General features: G+C 43.8%; 1 protein-coding gene across 1 annotated transcript in view; it reads left to right on the top strand.

Annotated features, from left to right (window-relative positions):
* Positions 1-5,149: 5,149 nt before the first annotated feature.
* Positions 5,150-20,533, top strand: part of atrnl1a (attractin-like 1a) — a gene marked incomplete at its 5' end in the record, with an annotated part of 181,203 nt that continues 165,819 nt past the window's right edge. Inside the window, one exon of the mRNA XM_079280116.1 lies at positions 5,150-5,379. Within this exon, the coding sequence (XP_079136242.1) occupies positions 5,150-5,379 (230 nt within the window). The remainder of the gene's footprint in view (positions 5,380-20,533) is intronic.

Below are 20,533 nucleotides of genomic sequence, written 5' to 3'. Positions count from 1 at the left end.
ACACACACACACACACACACACACACACACACACACACACACACACACACACACACACACACACACACCATTGAACCGTCTCATCACATGATCAAATAGAGACTTGGCTTTGGAGAATATGAAAATACATTTTACCAAGCAATCATCACATTGTATCTTTATTAATATAAATCATATCTGTATATGACGAAAATACCCCCCCCCCCCAACATTTTTTCAGGAATATACAGCAAATGGCACCATTGCATTCATTTCATGTTTTTTTTACCGTGAACACCTGGATATCACTGTTAAAAACCACTTCCTCCATGTCCTTCATTTGCCATCTGTTTTATTTCAACTCATATTCAAACCAACAACCACATGTGACAAATATGTAAACAAATAGATTAGAAAATGAAGTGGACTTGCATTTTTTATTCTTTTTTTAAAACTTTTTCTGAGATTCTAATTTTGCACGTCAGTACACAGTAACGTTGAGTGAACGTCATCAGTTGACGAAGGCCACCAGAGGATGCAGGAAGTCGAAATTAGATCGCTCACTATATCTTCTTTGGTCAAAAGTGGACTTTTTACTTAAACATCGACACAAAATGACTCCGAATATGTATTTGTGAATAATAGACGGGTCCAGCGGTCAGTGCATTAGCAGCTTTAAAACACCAGAGGACACTAAAACGTCAGTCATAAATCATAATCTTTTATCATCTTTTTCCCAAGGCTCATTTAATTCTCTCTCTGCCATCCACTAACTCTCTCCATGCACACCCTCTATGTGTGTGTGTGTGTGTGTGTGCGTTCTTTCTACTCGTCTCAGTAAAATGGCTGCGATCTCATACAATTTGCAGTCTATACACAATGTTTTATGGCACATCTGTCCTATTAAACACCACACAACTGGCTGTGAAAGATATTAATATCAGCATGGATGGAAAACATCCCATGTAGCCGCTCTGTGTGCTTCATATCCTCATAATCCTCATTCATCCACGTCCACCCGGTGCAGTTAGTTATTCCACTATTTAATTATAAACAAGCTGTCAAAAATCAATATTCGTTTTTTTTCCTTTTCCTCACAGTAGGTTCTTTGTGTAAGCCAATCAATATTCCTACTTTGGCCCTTGGGGGGAGGTTAAAAAACGATCTATAATAGAATCCAACTCAAGCAGCAGGAATAACAACAAACCAATTTGCCACCGGCTAACAGCGAGGTTTGTACCACTGTTCGTTGTCCGGCGGAGCTTTAAACTAGCAGACTTGTGCACGGAGGCGGAAAGCGTTGACGACATGAATGAAAATGCTGAAGAACAACAAGTAGACGGGCCTTTGATGATTTTCATTCACATGTATTTACCCCAAAGACGGATATATTTGAGGTGACGGAAAAAGACATTCTCGCTGCCAACGTCTCATTATACTGACATTTGTGACACCAAATCCTTAGAAACACTTCACACCCCATCAGTAGCTTAATGAACATGGGGGGGGGGGGGGGGGGGGGTTATCTCCACATCCTTGACCTTGTCCTTTATCTTGACTTGCAAAAGGCAAAGCAGAACCCGGATCGGTGTTATCGTCTCAAGACATTTGATAAATGCTCTCCCCAATTTAGAAGCGAGGCAGATGGTCTTGTTGTCGGCAACAACAACAACAAAAAAAGAGTTCCTGGGAAATGAGGGCAAAGAAAGAAGTGTATGTCAGCAGCAGCGAGGTGTGTAGTGCTGCGTGTCCCGGGAGGGGCGCAGAAAGGAAAAGCCAGCCTGCAATAAACCAGCTATAACAATAAGATAACTTGGGCTTTATTATCTCGAAGGACATTTGTCTTGGAAACACACATTACAGTATCTGCTGTTTAGCAAACGTGCACGTGAGGAAGCAGCCGGAGTGGCTTGTCAAGGTGCAGGAGGCCGACACGAGAAACTTCGTCCAGAAAATAAAAAGGTGTTTATTTACATGAGGGGCCCTGCGACAATTGTAATCAAACAACATATACAAAAAAACTGTGAACTTAGCTGAACTGAATAAAAGTCAACTCATCATAAAGGTGACTGAGATTGACATCGCTTCCACACAGCTACACGCTGATGTCCCTCTGACTGTAGCAGCCAAAGGCATCTGCTTAAATAGAGCCTTCCATCAGCAGGAGGTAGTCGGTACCACGACCGATCATTTCCTCAAACAGCTCAGAAACAAAGACACCTCACTGAGAACCTTCAGGCAAACACTTTTAGATAGTTTACCATATGCTATACAACCATGCATAACAGATCACAACTACCCCCCCTCCATGACATCACTGCTGACGTCATCAGTGTATAAACAGAGGAAGTGGTTAGGCACCTTAAGACTTTGGAGCACATGGTGGGTCGCCCACTTTGTCATTACAGAGCATGCACGCATGCTGTCGCCAGTCCACATGCACACACCGCCCATGAAAAGAGGCTAAAACTCTCATACCTGCCGAGTACTGGTGACCCCTTTCACATTACACACAGACTTTTGTGTCATTGTTAATATAGAAAATATTGATTAGCGGAGCATGAAGTAAATGTCACATTATCCATACGCCTACAGCGAAATCATTTCATCAACAAATGCACTTTTGATTTAATTGTAGCACCCAATAGCATTAGCAGAGTCCATTAGTGAAATCCCCCAAATTCCCTCCTCCCAGATCCCCGTCGATGTTTCCAAGCTTAACTGGGAACACAGCTGTGTTGAGTTTCAAAACACCAACAGAAATCTGGCAGGACGTTTAGGGATTTGGAGCCATTGGGTAAGGCACCAAAATTGTAAAAATTGTATTTTTAAACAACTGGGTTGAATAAGCTCCCTCATGGAACAGTTGTTCACACTCACCTTGTGATCCAGCAGCTCTCTCTGCTCAGATATGTTGCACCCAATATCTCGTTTAAAGCTTGTGGTTCTCTTCGTCGGCCTGCAGCAGAGCGATATCTTTCCTGAGATGAGCGAGTCTATCTTTCGGTTTGCGGATTAGCTGGTGGTCTGGCTCGCTGGATGGTTCCGCGAGCCCTCTGGGAACACAGATGCAGATCTTGGCTTTGTTTTCCGCCGGGCTCCAAAAGAATATCTTTTGTGTCTTTAAAGCCTTCAAAGTGAGATAATGTTATAAATCAAGGAGACAGTTTGGGGAATTAGGCCTCTGCCGTGTCAGTGTGGTTTTAATGTTCCTGTCATATCTGTCTGTGAATCAGCTCCAATAGATCCACCAACTGCAGAAAGAAAGAGGCTTGTTTCCGATTGAAATACAATCCTTCCCCAAATCAGTGATCGGTGTTCATCTATAGATCAATCAGTGATTGATCTTTATCTCTACTAGTTAGTCAAAGTAGGTGGACACCTACCACCATCTTTAACACTATTACCGACACCATCACTGCACATTACTGATTTTGTTTCTTCCCCGGAGTCTTTGTGCTTCCTCTCCTCACAGGTTTCCATGAAGCATCCTTTTTCCTCCCCGTTAAAGGGGTTTTTGGGCGACTTTTTCCTGTTCCGATGTGAGGGTCTCGGTACAAGAGGATGTCAAATGTGTACATATTGTAAAGCCCATGAGGCAAATTTGTAATTTGTGATTTTGGGCGATACAAAAATAAATTGAATTGAATTGAATGTGTTACGCTCTCTCCAAATCGTCTCAAAGCAATGTTTCCAGCAGAAATGAACATTGTGCTGCAGTTTTATTGCTTATCATTTGTGGTTACACATTCTCATCACAACTCTGAGTGTGTGTGTGTGTGTGTGTGTGTGTGTGTGTGTGTGTGTGTGTGTGTGTGTGTGTGTGTGTGTGTGTGTGTGTGTGTGTGTGTGTGTGTGTGTGTGTGTGTGTGTGTGTGTGTGTGTGTGTGTGTGTGTGTGTGTGTGTGCATGATAGAGACTTTGTGTAACATATTTCTGTTGACTGGGTAACCTTTTTATTTATTTCACATTTATCTTGGCCTTGAAGAAATAAACATCCAGTGTTGGAATTCCCCAGAAAAAAACAGGATTTCAAGAGTTACCACAAAACAGACGAAACCAGGGGCTACATATAAACGATATATATATATATATATATATATATATATATATATATATATATATATATAAACACACACATATTTAAAAATATATATAGATACATGTTTATATACATGCATATAAACATACATATATATATACATATACATACATATATACACATGTATGTGGTCATATACATGTAGTATATCTTTTTTAATATACATGTATATTGTGCAATGTCAAGTCTCTCTATCTATATTATTTATTGTTTATTTTATACATGCTTCAAGTGTGACCTGCTAAGCGGGCCCGTGCTTGCTGTGTGACGGATGTCACTGGCTTTGTCTCTGCACGGGGTCCGAGCCCGCTGCACGGAGCCTTTCTGACGTTGAACTGGCTCTGCCCCTTTAACCGCGTGGCCGCACTGCTCATGCTCGTGGCTTTGTGCGGGAGGTTCCCCCGTCACAAACCAGCTGTGGAGCAGGAGAGCGATAGCAGACAGCTCCGGGGAGAGCTGCGGCTGTCGCATCCTGAGACAACGAACCCGGGCAGAGGGCACGTCTTTGTCTGGCAGCGCACACACACACACACACACACACACATCCAGCGAGGGTGGGAGCAGCGCACGGCGTACATCGGTAGCTCCGTGCTTTTCTGCTGATTTATCTCCGGGATTTACAGCCTTTTGACGCTGAGGCAGCATCTTCCGGTCGCGGTGTTTACATCGGATCCTTGACCACAGTGGAAGTTTATCTGGAAGACTTGTTGGGAACGCGCCGCAGAGCGCGTAACAGGGGCTTCTATGTTTGTGTTGCTGCGAACGGATTGGTCCGGTTGGAATTGCGTTTACGGTGTTTTTTTTAAAGGTCGAAACTGTTTCCACCAAAGTTTCCGGTCCCGCAGCTTTCCCCACACCGCTCTGCATGTTCCGATAGAGCGTCATCACTGCTTCCCTGAGCCCTGTCCCCCGCGTCACAGGTCGGATACTTTACATCGACCCGCGCTGCTGATGACAACTGATCACCTCACAGCGTAAAGGTGACACCTCGTTTTTATTTCTGTTCCGGGGGCTGCAGCCTCCCCCCCCCCCCCCCCCCCCCCAAAAAAAAGACACTCCGCGTCCATCATGGATGATGTCGGAGGGATACATCTGTGCACCTGGGCGGCCACGAGAAGCGTCTTGAGAACGTACCTGGGAGTGCTCGTGGTGCTTCATCTCGTGCTCCGCGCGGAAGCCTCCTCGGTGTCCAAGTCCTGCGAGAAAGACTGCTTGTCGGGGAAGTGCATCAACGGGACCTGCGCGTGCGACCACGGATGGGTCGGGGATCAGTGTCAGCACTGTCAGGGGAGATTCAAGTAAGTTGTGCATTTATATGGCATCTGCCAAGTGCAAGTGCCGTGAGCAGCGTACATCTCACCTGCCAGGTTGGTATTTGTATCAATGTTGTGCTGAGCAAAAGTCCAAAATTGGCATTAGGTGTTTGAGCCAGTGACCCCCGAGTGTGAATGCATATACCTTTATCAATTATAGCCTAATATCCTAATATCTTCTCACTGCTGCTTTGGGCTCCTGGATATTTTTATTTATGGCGGTTATATGTGTGTTGACTGGGTTCAATGAATAAGTGTAGATGACGAGATTCATCTGTGTCTTTGTTGTAGAAAAGTGAAGTCCTTTGGATGCTACCTGGCTCTATTTCCATAATGTATGAGGGGCAATTAATGCCACAGCAAAACACAGATCAAGTACCCTAAACCTGACTCTTTTTTTCCTTTTTTTATATTTTTTATGGGTGTATCAAAAGCAAAAATCTGCACCACACATGAGGCTCGAATGGAATGTTTTCTTGCATGTTACTCTACTGTAAGTTGGGGTCTTTGAATCCATCAACGACCCATATTGTTAAATGTCAATATGACAACTTTGACCATTCTATTTGTTTCTCTCTTGCATGACACACGCTTTAGTGATGATTGGATACCTTTTTAACGAAGAGTTTGCAAAGTTTCTGTTTCCTCTCTTGGAAGACAACGTGTCTGAGCTTCGGAAGCTCGACGCCTACACACACACCTTAGACAGTTGAGTAAATATATTTCAACTAAATCGTAATATAAATATTTGTCCTTCTCGTTGAATCCCAGAGACATTATTGAGCGTCATACGTACCGTCAGAACGGACTACCAGCATAGATGTGCTTATAAAGAAGACATTTCTTTCTGCCAGAAGGAGCTGCTTCACTTGTCAGAATGATCTCCCTTCGGTCACGTATCGGCCTGAATATGAAATGATACTGTTTTCTAGACACTTTTGAACAGATGGGCGTCATATTCCGGACGGAATAAGACATTGCACAACATCCTGTTTTTAACGGAGTGTACTGGTGTAACCCTCCTACAGAGTATTGCATTGTGGGTTGTTTGTCGCTTTAATGTTGCTGGGTCAGCAAGTTTCTTCAAGTGCGTTTGAAGTTTGTCTTTTAGAGAAGGGCTGAACTTATTTTGACTGATATTGGAAGTGCACTATAAATTGCAATGGTGGTCATTTTTGCATAATTTATTTTATCGTTTTTATTTTGATGGAAACACATTTAAATGGTAATGGTGTGATTTGGTGCAGGGATCTGTACCAAACAAAGATATTTCCATTCTGTAGAAGTCTGTAGAAAATGATGTGTAGGCCAGGACATCTCTGCAGCGCCACGATACTTCATTTAAAAGGGAATTTTCACCCATTTAACAAATGTTGTGCTCCCTGGAATTTGAAAATTGCCAGAGGCCATATTGTGATTTTGATAAATTGCGCAGCACTAATGTCAATTAGAACTGAACGTGTTCATTTAGCCTGGTGTCTAATGGGCTGCTCCGATGTGTTTTGCTTCCATGAAGGGACATTTTAAAATGCTCCAGCTTCAGACTGCTCACACAAGGAGTGTGTGTGGCTACGTGACCAACAGACAAACTACACAAGTATTTCATGTTAATCTTTTACAAATGAAATGGCTTCAAAGGTGGCGGTTTTATTATCAGGGTCGTCTTTATTTTTTTATTTCATTTTTACTTTTGCAGGGATCAATTAAAACGAATTGCACCAGAGTTAGCTAGAAGCTCATTTGCATCTGTTGTACAAAAACAACAACCCCATGACAATAAATACACAGCATAAAACAACACGATACATTATAGTCCGTCAGTTTGAGATCATATTCTATCATATTCTATCATAAACCGATCAGCTCCCCCACCCTTCTTCTTTGTCTGTGGCATTAATCACCCCTCATTCTCTCCAGAGAGGACAAAGTTACCTGCACAAGTACGGGCGGAGAGCTGGCAGGACTGAGCTCTGGCCCTTTCTCTCTCTGGGGAGTTGTATTGATTTTCCAGTCAATGCGATTGTCGTGAGAGCTGGTGGACAGAACAGGACTGGACAACAGACAAACAACATGACAGGGACAAGCCTTTCTGCTTGTCACAGCCTCGTTAGCGTCCAAGGATACTTAGTAGTTCTCATATGCGCACACACACACACACACACACACACTGTGACATTTTGCACAGTTATCTCAGAGAAAGTATAATCGCTGTTTCCTCAAATCTATATCTGGACGCATTTTATGGATTGCAGGTACTTTATACTTTGGACCCGGCATGAAGAGAGGATAAGAACATGGAAATAAAATCTGGGAAAGTTTTCTTTTATTTGGCAGCATTTATTCTGAATGTGTCTGACGGCCTCACTGATTTCTGACCTGTTTTAATTTGCCTTTTCAAGCTGAAAGGAAGTCTGATGGGGCCTAGGTGTGGTTCAGGCTGGAGGCTAAATATTACAAGTAACGCTAAAAGATGCCCGCAGCAGCCACAGGAAAGCAGAAGGCGACAGGTTGTCACTGCGGTTTTGGTTTATCCTTGAACAATACCTTTCCTACTGTATGCAACACCTCTTGCCCCTGCACATCAGTTTTACTAGATATTACTCGACTATATCTTGACATATCTTGTTTGCTGCTATATTAATGTTCAGAATGTTAAACACAGCTCCTTTAACCCTTACATGACCATCTTTGCAGTCATACGAACACTGGCCGGTTGTAAACATGGGCATCGTCTCCTTCTCTCTACCATCTGTCCCATCAGTCTGTTATTCTGTTAGAATGGACATCAAGATGGCGGCAGCACAGAGACGTACAGTAGCTTATCTCGGCTCCGGCGTAGGAACTGACCTTGTCTGCAGCTTCAAGGTGTCCTGTCCACAGGTTTACACTCCAGTTTGTTATAATGGCGGTGCCCTACTTTCTAGCTTTACTATGGTTGGCCACTGGAAACCATCGGCAGCGAGGCTGACTCTCATGCACTGTGTCCACCGACCCGTTAATGCGTCCATGTTTTGGATACGGATGGTGTGCTCAACGTATGGACATTCAGTAATTTAAGTACTTCCAAACAGTGTCTCCCTGAAAGCAAATGCATTCTGGACTTTCTTACCATGTTCAGCCTGTAGTATTCTGTCCTTTCTGTTTATGTCATGAAAACATGCCTTTGTATCGAGCTCGGTTTATTATAAACCATGCAGTAATCCGTCTGAAAAACATGTACTGGAGGTTGTTTTGGGGATTGTGAGCTGGCTGAATCTCCCCGTCGACAACCGATGTTGTAGAAAACACTGCTGTCCAAATACCTGTGTTATCAAAAGGCTTCACGGGGCTTGTGGCTACAGCAGCTCTATCTATCGTGAGGACAGACTGGAGAGCGCTGGAGCAGAGAAAAGGACCCGTGCTTCAATATCACCGCTGTGCCCTGAATATACTCGACACTAAAGCCTCGCTGGATTGCAATTGGAATGGCCAGGACGCACACCTACACACACACACACACACACACCCCCCCCCACACACACACACACAGTAGCGTCTCATATCCACACAGACAGATCCAATAAAGAAGAAATAGGGAGTAGATTCTGTTTGTCTATTGATTTAAGGTATTGGTGCTCCGTATAGTTTTATTGGTCCGCAGTCTCATCCTTTGTTTTCTGATTGCGTTCTCTCTTTCTCTCTTTGCTTTTTTCTCTGCCTCTCTTTGTCCAGACTAAATAACATCTTGCTTCCTTACACACACACACACACACACACACACACACACACACACACACACACAGGAGTCGCACTAACACACAAAACCGAAACCCAGGACTCTTCTCTGAACCAGATGTGAGGAGACTGAACAGCATCCCCAAACACTCTGGACTAATTCTTTTTTGTAAATTAAGAAAAAAGACGTAACACACTTTTTATTGCTGCGTTCACATGGAATCTGAACAAAACCTTCTGGATGACGGCGGGCAAAAAACGAAACATGCGTGACGATATGTTGCTGCGGTGATTGCATAAAATATACTCGATAAAACCATGTTGTGTATTGTGCAGCTTTCTCTCAATATTCTATTGCAAACTTAAACAACCGAGACTGAGGGCTACAGTGCGTAACAGCGGATTGTAAATTCCATCGTTGAGGACGGCGAAAAGTTAAAAAATTTAATAAAAAAAAAATGTCAATGTCGTCTTCCATTACCGGTATTCGTCCGGCCCTTGTTCATCTCGGTTTGTCAACACGCCATTGTCAAAACCCACGGACGACCAACCAGCCAGACCTGCCGGACCAAACGCCACCAAACTGGGCCAGAGAGGAGAGCTGAGCTAACCCAGCGAGGACCTGAGTCTACTCCACTACCCAGCAGATACTCCGGGCTGTCGGATGTTCGGTGGCAGTAGAATAAGATGGATGAAAGCAGCGGGAGGTCAGTGACTGTCGCGCCCACATCTTCACAGAGACCTGGCTCCATCATCGCTCATCCCGGATCGAGCTTCACTTGACGGCCGGACGTCAGGACAGAGCGGCGCAGTAGGGGTACAACTGTATATCGCTGTGCATCCCTGTGTTGCAGAATGACAATATATTATCCTTGAATCCTTGAATTTGGCCCCGGGCAGGTAGTGCAGAGCGGGTTTACTGGAGCCAGTTTGCTAAAAAAAAAAGTCAAATTACAGGGATTGATGAGAGCGGTTAAACCACACAGTTAATGTACTCCAAAACCCAAAACCATGAGCTACTAGAGGCTAAAAAGCTCAGACAGCTGCAGATAACTCTCGGTAGTTTCATACAATAAACACCTTTCACAGAGTTGTTTTATCCATTGTTTGAAAAAGAAATGAAAATATTGATGAGAGGAGCTTTGTTAGGAAGATGTATGAAGGAAACCAGCACTGACTTTTGGTAGGAGAAGATGTAAATTCCAGTTATGGTGTTGAAATAACAGTCCTTGCACTTTACAAGGTGCTGTAACAACCTCAAACCGCCTCTCATTTTGATACTGCATGTAAAGTTTGATACACATCGGCCATGTTTAGATGTATGAATTGACACCAAATAAAGTTGCTATTGAAAGCAAGTTGCAGTGATGTAGAAACATTTGAAAAGAATGTTTGTGGTTGTATTATCTGCATTTGGCCTCTCACATTTGTTTTTGTAATTTTAGGGAACACATTCACGAGTCTTTTTAAGTCGGGTGCTCGCTGTCAGCGGTGGCAGTGAAGCGACACGTTGAGGTAGAAGCTTTTCATCAGACTAAACAGGCCACCTGTTCATCCTTCATTAACCTCGAAGAGGAGGCTCTGAAACAGCCGTGGACCGACCTGACCGTGCATCTGGCAGTTTCAACATCAAACCGTCTAATGCGGCACATCAGAGCGAATCTACTTGCCTCAGGTTTTCCTAGTATAAGGCGCCGAATTAATCTCACTTTGTCTCTTGCATGCTAAGTGCAGGCAGCCAGAAAACGCTGGAGGCCACGGAGTAACGAACTCTCACTGATCAAACATTTTGAGTCATTATTTGCCGACAGAGATGCAGGAAGAAGTTCCGGAAAAAGGATGTTGATTGTGCTAAGTGAAGGAAGATGGAAATAATGAAATAAAAATCCGGTCTCTCTCTCTCGGAGCTGCCTTGCTGTTGTAAATCGCTCAGTGTGCAGAAGCCACAACGGAGGTTTTTGCCTCAGACAGCTGGAGCCGAATAAGATGTATTTATCTCACTGGAGCCGGATGAATGGACTGAGGAGACTGAGTTCAGGCAAAGCTCTGCAACATAGAAATAGAACAGAAGCAGAACGGACACTGGGCCTTTTGCCGTGTTCGTTTCAAACGAAAGATTGGAAGAAAATGCCGATTGTTAGTTGTCGGGCGTGAGTGAGTGAGCGACTTGCCGCATAAAAATGGCCGCCACCTCTGACCATCGTCTACGTTGATCTGAATGGGAATGTCCGTTCTACTCCTGTTCTATTTCTAGATGGGATTTAAAAATGTACCACCTCTTCAAGTCACTCAGAAGAGTCATTGGCATTCAAATGATAATCTCCTCATAAAGAAACCTATAAATACTTTTTTTAAATTTCCAAAATGGGATAAAAGTTGGATTAAACCCGTCCACTACATGTCTGATTTAATCTGTCCACTAATGCTGTGAGCGCAAAAATCCTATTACGTGATGTTGGAGCCCATGATGGTTCCCCTTCAGCTCTCCACATCACGTCTGTGTGTAGCGGCGGTGTGAATATTATGAGGCAATTTGAATCAGCAACTTTCTGTTGAACTTACACTGGACTGTTAACTTCAATCTAGACCAGGGTTCAGGTTAGTTAGGAGTTTATTGAATCGGAATTCAGCATTGAATCTGATTTAAGAAGTCTGAACGCAGTGGATCCCCTTAACATATTTGGGTTTAGTTTTTAATAACATAAGGTCATAAGGCCTTCAAGCACATTAATGCTATTTAGCTAAATTCACCAATTGGGAACTGGATTCGGAACTCAACCCAACTCTTGATTGAATGAGCACCATGGGGAATGCAATGTTCACATGTTTTCATTTGATGGGACCACGTGGCTTATAAAATGTGATAATCGGTTTAAATACAGCCAACAGTTATCAAATGTAATAACATATTTCGTGTTTAAAATTAAATGTTAATCGCATTAAGTTCCCGTTTTCAAATGAAACTTCCAACAAAGGTTTATGTCGTTTTTAAAACTCCTTGGTTAGGCTTAGGAACAGATCTTGGGTTTGGTTAAAATAGGTACGTTTGAAATTGTTATGTGTCGAATCGTCCAATTCGGACATAATTCAAAGAGACTGAAACACAACGATGGTGTATCCTGAAAGTATGGACGCACCGGTGCAACACACCTTTACTTCCAAGTCTTTTACTCTGTGATATCTAGAAACTCCCTTGTTGTGTTTGCAGTAAATCACAGTTACAAGTATGCATATATAGTCACGGACACTAAGTGATCTAAATATCAACCCTGCTGGCTCTGTGGTGCCTGACGAGAAAGTGAAGGAAATCATTCGAGGACAAAACAGCCACAGTGTTGGAGTGAGAGTCGGGCTGGGTGGAGACAGAATAGAGTGCTTTTCTGACATCAAAGTCATCAACACAGGCTCGAACCTCTGTGTGTGTGTGCGTGTGTGTGTGTTTAAGCCTCAGGCAGTGTGCAGTGATGATGACACAGCTTGTGAACTGAAGTTGCCACTGCAGTGAGCATGAGTTGTAGTGTGTGTTTGTGTGTGTGTGTGTATCTCTGAGAAAGCATGTGAGTGTTTGGGAGGGGGGAGAATGGAACGGCCATCTGTCCAGTGTGTGTTAATCCTGCTATGATGAGAGCAAAAGCAAGGGCAACACACACACACACACACACACACACACACACACACACACACACACACACACACACACACACACACACACACACACGGTTGCAGAGAGATGCTGTGGGTTCCAATACTATCATACTATTTAGTATGCCAGAAAGAGATTTGGTTTGTCCCAGTACATGGTATGCAATACAGGATGTCCATGCTGCATCCTGTTGCATTTTGCAGTGTACAAGCCAGCATGTTTTTCTGGCTAATCTGACCCACAATCCTCTGCGCGGCAGATAAATGAGCAAGAGGGTGAAAGTTCAATGTGCAATGTCATGACGAAGTGTTGTGTCCCAATTGACTGCATGCTGCTGCAGTTTGTACTAAAAATTAAAATGAATAGGCAATTTGGAACGCAGTCATGGCAAAGGTCTGTTCTCATGACATCATCAGTACGTCCCACTGGCACGTATTAAGAAAGTCTTCAAAGGAAAGTTCTGGCTGTCTGATGGGATTTTCTCATTTCTCATATGATCAGGATATTTTCAGTTGTCTAGCGATAGAGAAAACAAATTGATGACAGTTCTAATAATTCTTTTTGTTATCAGGCTAAAATACCACATTCACAAATATGAGAATTGACTGCTTTTGTGTGTTTTAAACATATAAATAGAATACACACACACATTCCCATTCAAATGCAAACATCGCAGCAAGCTGGCATCCAGGACTCACGGAGTTGAGATTTTGCATTAACGACCAGGCGGTAACCTCTGGTTCTTAAAAGTCAAACAAATGCTGAAGTGCCTTAAACTAGCATTCTTCCTAATGGCCAGCAGGGGGCGACTCTTCTGGTTTCAAAAAGACATCCGATTGTATAAAGTCTATGAGAAAATGACTCTACTTCTCTCTTGATTTATTACCTCAGTAAACATTGTAAACATGAGTTTATGTCTCAATCTCTAGTTTCAAGTCTTCTTCAATACAGCATGATGTTCATTCAGTAAATTATGGTCCATTTAGAGTCAAACAGACCATAGAGCAGGGTATGCTTTAGGGCGGGGCTACCTTGTGATTGACAGGTTGCTACCACGTTATCCGATCTGGGAGTTGTCCATGTTTTCATCTTAAAACTTTTGACCCTTTTCACAGTAAGTTAAAGTCAGTGCATTAAAGTTAATTGCAACAAAACTCCAAAACTCTCCTTCATTAGGGTCTTAATCAAAATGGCCAGATAACAGACACTTAACCCCAAACGCTTCCTAAAGGATTACTCTCAAAATCCATCAGTTATTCGTGCGATATTGTGCTAGATTGCATGGGATCAACAAAATTAATGGGGTCAGTCCTCCGGGGACCATGACTGTTCAAACCAAATGTCATGTGACTCCGGCTCTGCCACTGTGGAGTCACTGCAGCCGAACACCATCCTTACTTCTCTGCTGCTTGGATTATTTTGCGATGCGTTTTCAAAACAAAAATATAAATGATATTTCCAGAAACGGAGGTCAATCTAAGTTCAATCCTCCGTGGATTTTTCAGTGAGTTTTGATACTACTTTGTCACAAATGAGAGGTTGTGACCCAGGGTAGCGCTAAAGGTCAGGAGAATACCGAGGCCATTAGGAATCATCCTCTGGGGACAATGACATTCAGCAGAATCGTTTTTGAGACAACTTGCTCTGGGCCAAGGCCTTCAAGAGACTGTCCAATCAACCAACAGGTTGCAACCAATAGTATCCAACATAGATACAAAAACAAGTTGGTGCAACTCATCAAAATCGGGTTTCCTTTTCTTCATTTTCTGTATAACATTTGAATTTATTTAGTTTATGCCTTTATGAATATAGCACCACAAAAAAAAACACTGCCAAGAGCGGACCAATGCAAACATACATACAATACAAACCAAAACAAAACCACACGTGCCCGTGTGAAACGAGAAGCCAACGCTGATTTATTCGTCGCGTAACTGCCGTACTTCAGTGACGTCACGTCCGCCGTTATTTTGACCCAAACCCCGGTCTTTAGTCTGAGGAGACGTTGACTGAGTTTCGGGTCGTGTCCAACTGTAACTGCAGAGGGTCTCTGGTCTGTGTGGCAATATTTAAAAGACCTGAATGGATCCAAGCAGACTCTCAAATCAGACTCATGTGGCTCATCATCATCATCATCATCGCAGAAGAAAACAATTTTTTGAGGCAGACCGAGAGTGTGAATTGTGAAGTGCAAGAAAAGCTACATGTTACGTATTGCTTCTGTTTAAGTGGAGCATCATACAGCTGCGAGTGTTTTTGTTCTCTTGTTAGTGTCTCTACATTTGGCCTGATTACCATCTGGACTATTTTTTTTAAACTCCGTCCTGCTGGGTCCTCCTGTCCAATCAGGTCTAACAGGAAACAGGAAAAAACAGAAAGTATTGAGTTTGCAAAACACAAAGCGAGGTTTTGTGTGTGCGCGTGCTTCTGTCCGTCCTTGAGCTTCAACCAAACTGTGAGTTTCTCAGCAGCAACCACAGAAACACATGTGCAGCTTTACAGTGTGTGTGTGTGTGTGTGTGTGTGTGTGGTCAGGTTCTGATTGCTGACTGTGTGTGGATGATCCTCTGGATCTCTGCTGAAGCCGGAGTTATTTTCTTGGCAGGGAGCATCTCTTTGGGTTCAGACCCTCCTCTCCGTTTCTTTCACTCTTCCTCTTCTCGTCTCTTCATCCGTCCCAATAGCTGCGCACACACACACACACACACACACACACACACACACACACACACACACACACACACACACACACACACACACACACACACACACACACACACTTACCTTTCCTACGGTCCACCCAGTTTTCTCACAAATGATTATATCACTGAGGCATGCTCTGGCTCTGCTTCGCCGTGTGCCTGTGGATTTCTTTGTGTTCGTATGTGTGTGTGTGTGTGTTCGTGTCTGTATCAAACACGTGGTGGGCGGGTGTGTTTGCAGCGAGTGCTGTTCCTGGATTATTTGTGTTCATGTCTGGTTGTTTGCCCATGTTCTCTTGTAACTCTCATGCTGCACTCACATGGGACTCAGGCAGACGGTAAACCGGAGATCATTTTAGCAGACAGCGCCAGCACAGTCCATCCCGCGGTCAGGAACGCCTCGAGTCAACGCCTCGAGTGAACGCCTCGAGTGAACGCCTCGAGTGAACGCCTCGAGTGAACGCCTCGAGTGAACGCCTTCAAATTTGGCACAAACGTCAAAGATCACTGTGACCTCACGTATACGTCCCGTCCTCGCCAAGGCGGTATTTCAGAGACGCCTTTGGTGAATTTAATCACATCTGGCGCAAACGTCCATTTGGATTCAAGGGTGAGCTGATTTAGAAAGTGGTGGTCAGACGTCCAGGTCGCTGTGAAAACACGTTTTTGGCCCCAACTCAAGAGCTCAAGGAGCTCCTTGGTAGCCGAGTGGTTACAGCGCAGCACAGCATGCCATGAACCGCGACGTCCGAGGTTTGTTTCCGGCCTCTGGACCTATTGTTGCACATCATGACCCTCTCTCTTTATCTCCCCCCCTATTTCAAAACCATCCTCTAAATAAAGGCACGCAAGAGGTGTACCTGCATAGTTTGAAGTGCGGGGCCAGTGACGAAGCTGTGGTATTTCGCGAGGAGTGAGAATGTGTCGGGACGAAGATGGATGTAAACTCCACCTTGACTGGTTGGCGGAGGTATACAAATACGAGGCTGCGACGCTAGTTTTTGCCTCCGACGTGATTCTCAGACTTGGCAAGGTGTGCTATAGAGATCGTGTGAGATACAGAGGGAGTGTCTGAGAAGAATATGTGATAGAAAGTCATAAACAGTTCCACATGTATCTGGTACTTGCATTCATTGCACACACCGCGCCTGAAGGTGCGCAGTCATTTTGTCGTGTCCCGTCGCTTTCTGCCAGGTGGCGCGGTCAGAGCTTCCTGTTCGTTGCCGCTGTGCTCGGTATCGCCTGAGGCTGTTATTCTGCTTGGCAGATTTCTTACACTCTCTTAGCCCCACATCGCTGGCATTTTATAGATTCGTCTTAGATTTCTCAAGCTAGATGTAAATCTGCATATGGCTTTAGAGGCTATACAGAAGGTGGCTGTAATTAACCCAAATCTTTACAAATCTGAGAAGACAAAGCAGAAGGAGCCGAACATGTTTTCCCCTGGTAGCTCTGATCACGACCACACGCATTTTGATGTTGCAAGGCAAAAGATAATCTTCCATCAGATGCCTATATGCTAATGAGCTGCACAAGATAATTAACGTACACTCGGGCAGTCAAGAACATTACATTAGGTTGCATGCATTTTATCTGGCAAATTTTCTTTTTTTTCGTCTAAAGTGATTCATAATACTAAAAATAAAAAGATTATACAATAGAAAAATAATTAAAAAGGAGCTAATTGTGATTTAAAAAAAGATGAAAAATGAATAGCACAGGAAAAGTCTCAGGGTCATTTGTTTTCTCTTGAAACTTCCAACTAAATTGAACTTAGACCTCAAATACGCCAGCCTCCACAAGGCATGTCCAGTGGCATTCCAGCATTGGCAGGGGACAGTCAGGATGGTACCAATTCCCTCGAACGGAGGGGCAGCCCAGTTTGTGGGGTTCTGTAACTCCTCTCTCCCACTCTACTGGCCCGTGGGTAAACATCAACAAAGCATGGCACACATGCCAAGTTGTAAAATGAAAGCTGTGACTGTGGTAGCATCCTGTTTGGCTGCTTTGTGGGATGAGTGATGCTTTCGGGAATGCTCTTCATTATCCTCTACCTCATACCGGCTCTTTATGTTCTCTCTCCTTTAGTGCCGATCTTTATGGTTGAACGTGTTATTGTGGCAGCTTTGACGTACGAGGCATGTGCTGGGGTGTATTAAGGGCTTAGCAAGCTCACGTTGGGTGTGGTGTAAGGACTTGTGTGTGCTTACACAGTACAGGAAGCCATCCCATAATATGGCCAAGAGGCCGACAACATGGGACAGTGATTTCAGTCAGCATGGCAACGCTTTGCAGCCCCGTAACACACAATAGTGTTTTAATGCAGACCACATGTGATGGGGCTCACCATAGGGGCGCACACACACACACACACACACACACACACACACACACTCACCCCTCTGCTGGCTGTAGGACACAGTGTATAATCAGGCTGCGGCCTGGCAGGGCCGGGTACAAACTCTGTAATAACACAGCGGCCCGTTGTCGGACTGTAATAAAGGCTCTATTTCTGCGCACACGCGCGTCTGCGGTGACAAATGTGCTGTCGAGCTGCGTCAGGACGCAGAAGACGGAATGGCTTCTACTCCAAGTGAAAAATAACGGCCGCGTTGACTTCATCGACTCGGGTTCAAAGACCAGCCGAGGATTCATGCGTTTCTGTTACAAACAACTGAACACAACTTTCTGAAGGGGTTTTTTTCCCGGCGCCTATCAGGGGAATAGATTGCTCTTTGGCTGATTAATGCTGTACAGCTGGCTGACAAACTCTTCCTGTCATTCGTCACGTCAAAACAAACGTATTTTATTTTCATTGGGCATATGTCAGCAGGATTGATGCACATTTCCATGTGCAGTACTCGGTGGTGGAAAGAGTATTCTGATCCTTAAAAGGAGTAATACCAGAACGTATGAAAGAAATACAATTAAACATCCTGAGTCAGATGATGCAAAACACGTCATTTGTCTGACAGCAGCGCTCTGCTGAACTACAGGCTGAATGGTAGGCCTGTCTCTGCGAAGGGGTCCCGAAACCAGACATCATTCCATCATCTCGGTAGCAAATATATAGAGTTCCTGAATGAAAATGTCCATAATGTCATGTTATCGGAAGCAGATATGCCAACCTTACTTCTTAAGGATTGGATTTAGAATCTAATATTTACATTTGCAAATCAAACTCAGTGTATCAGATCAAATTAGGGAATCCTTCATTGATCTAGATTACTTGTGATGTAATCTCTGAGGGTCTATATCTACGTGAATGTCCCCCCTATCTATTACATTTCTGGGGTTTTCTCAAGGTACCGGACCTCTGGGCAGCGGCTTATAGACTGACTCACAAAGTCTATTAACCTTTCCAGTGTATTAAGGAGACCTGTGTTCTCAGGTTAATGCCTGAGGACTGATGAGGTTCTGCTGAGGAACCCGAGGAACGCGTGGCTCTGTTTGCTCAAATGTTCACGCTCATGTGTATGGATGTTCCCATCGATATGCAGCCTGCAGTGTGTGTGTGTGTGTGATAGTGGAGGAGGATGTGTGTGCTGTCTTCCCTTCTTCTTCTTCTCCATTCATCTTTTCTTCTCCTCCCTTTACTCCTTTCCTCTTCTTTCTCTTTGTTTGACTTGTCTCGTTTCGCCTCTCCTTTCATCTCTGTCTGCTACAGAACGACATTCCCATGCAACGCAACCGTCTGCGCCTCAGTTACGTTTTGAGGGAAACATCTCTTCTCCCAGATTACGGCCGCAGTTGTAAACACGCGGTTAAGATTCTAAGTTGTAACAAAACAAAAACACAAGAAAGCTACTCGGTTTGGCTTCAAATAAGTATGATTGTTACGTTATTTAAATTATGGACACAAATGAAAACTTTGTCAACGTTGATTTTCGGTTTCACACGGGACACGAACGGCAGTCTCCTGGGTGGCTTTCACCCCGACCTCCTCCATGCATGGACTTCCAGAAACGTATTCGTGAAACGAGAAAAACAAACATTATGCTGGAAGAAAAACATCTCGGAGTGTTTTGTATGGGAACCTTTTCTTCCCTCCTTTTTTATTCTCTTTCCTTTTTCAACAAATTTCCCCCTGGGGACGAATAAAGTATCTATCTATCTATCTATCTATCTATCTATCTATCTATCTATCTATCTATCTATCTATCTATCTATCTATCTATCTATCTATCTATCTATCTATCTATCTATCTATCTATCTATCTATCTATCTATCTATCTATCTATCTATCTATCTATCTATCTATCTATCTATCTATCTATCTATCTATCTATCTATCTATCTATCTATCTATCTATCTATCTATCTTTTTCTTCTCTTCTTTGCTTTCCCTTTATTTCCTCTTCCTCCTCGCCCCCTCTTTTTCTTCTCGACTTTTACCCCTTTTCTCTTTCTTTATTTCTACTTATTCTCCTCTCTTCTTCAGTTGACTCTGTTCTATTTAAACGGGCAATGTTCCTCTTAGCGTTGCTTTGACCTTATTTGAGGATCCCTATGAAGTGTGTGTGTGAGAGAGAGAGAGAGAGAGAGAGAGCGAGAGAGAGAGAGATAGATATTGGGGGGGCTGGAGATGAATGATGCTCCTGTGTGAAAGCCATTGGACCATGACTATACCGCAGGTGATAGAGACCTAGTAACATCAATCATACACACTCACACACGCTGACTCCCTGCTCTCGTTATTCCCAGCAGAAAGGCTTTTCTTGATTTTTAATAAAGGATATGTGCAGTGAAGGTCAAGGTTATTCAATTGTTGGCCATTCATCTCCACTTTCTGCTATCCCCTGACGTGCGCGCACACACACCACACACAGATCTCTCAATCTTAACTCTTGGCCTTTGCACCTTGTCTGTGTGAGTGTGTGTGTGTGTGTGTGCGTGTGCGTGCTCGTCGGTGTGAACAATGCAGCCGTCGTCTCTGGCTTGTCTGGTTATCCATCACCGGCTTCATGTAGTTCTGCTGCTATCTTCTGCGTATTTCACCCACTGCGAGAGTTTCGCACCGCGTTCAAGAGGTGCCACCGATAATATCACTTACCGTTTTATCAGGCGACTGTTTGAACT

Source organism: Melanostigma gelatinosum, assembly GCF_949748355.1.
Source record: "Melanostigma gelatinosum genome assembly, chromosome: 12".
NCBI lineage: Eukaryota > Metazoa > Chordata > Actinopteri > Perciformes > Zoarcidae > Melanostigma > Melanostigma gelatinosum.
The sequence above is the reverse complement of the archived record's forward strand: the minus strand, read 5'-3'. Positions and strand labels throughout refer to the sequence as shown.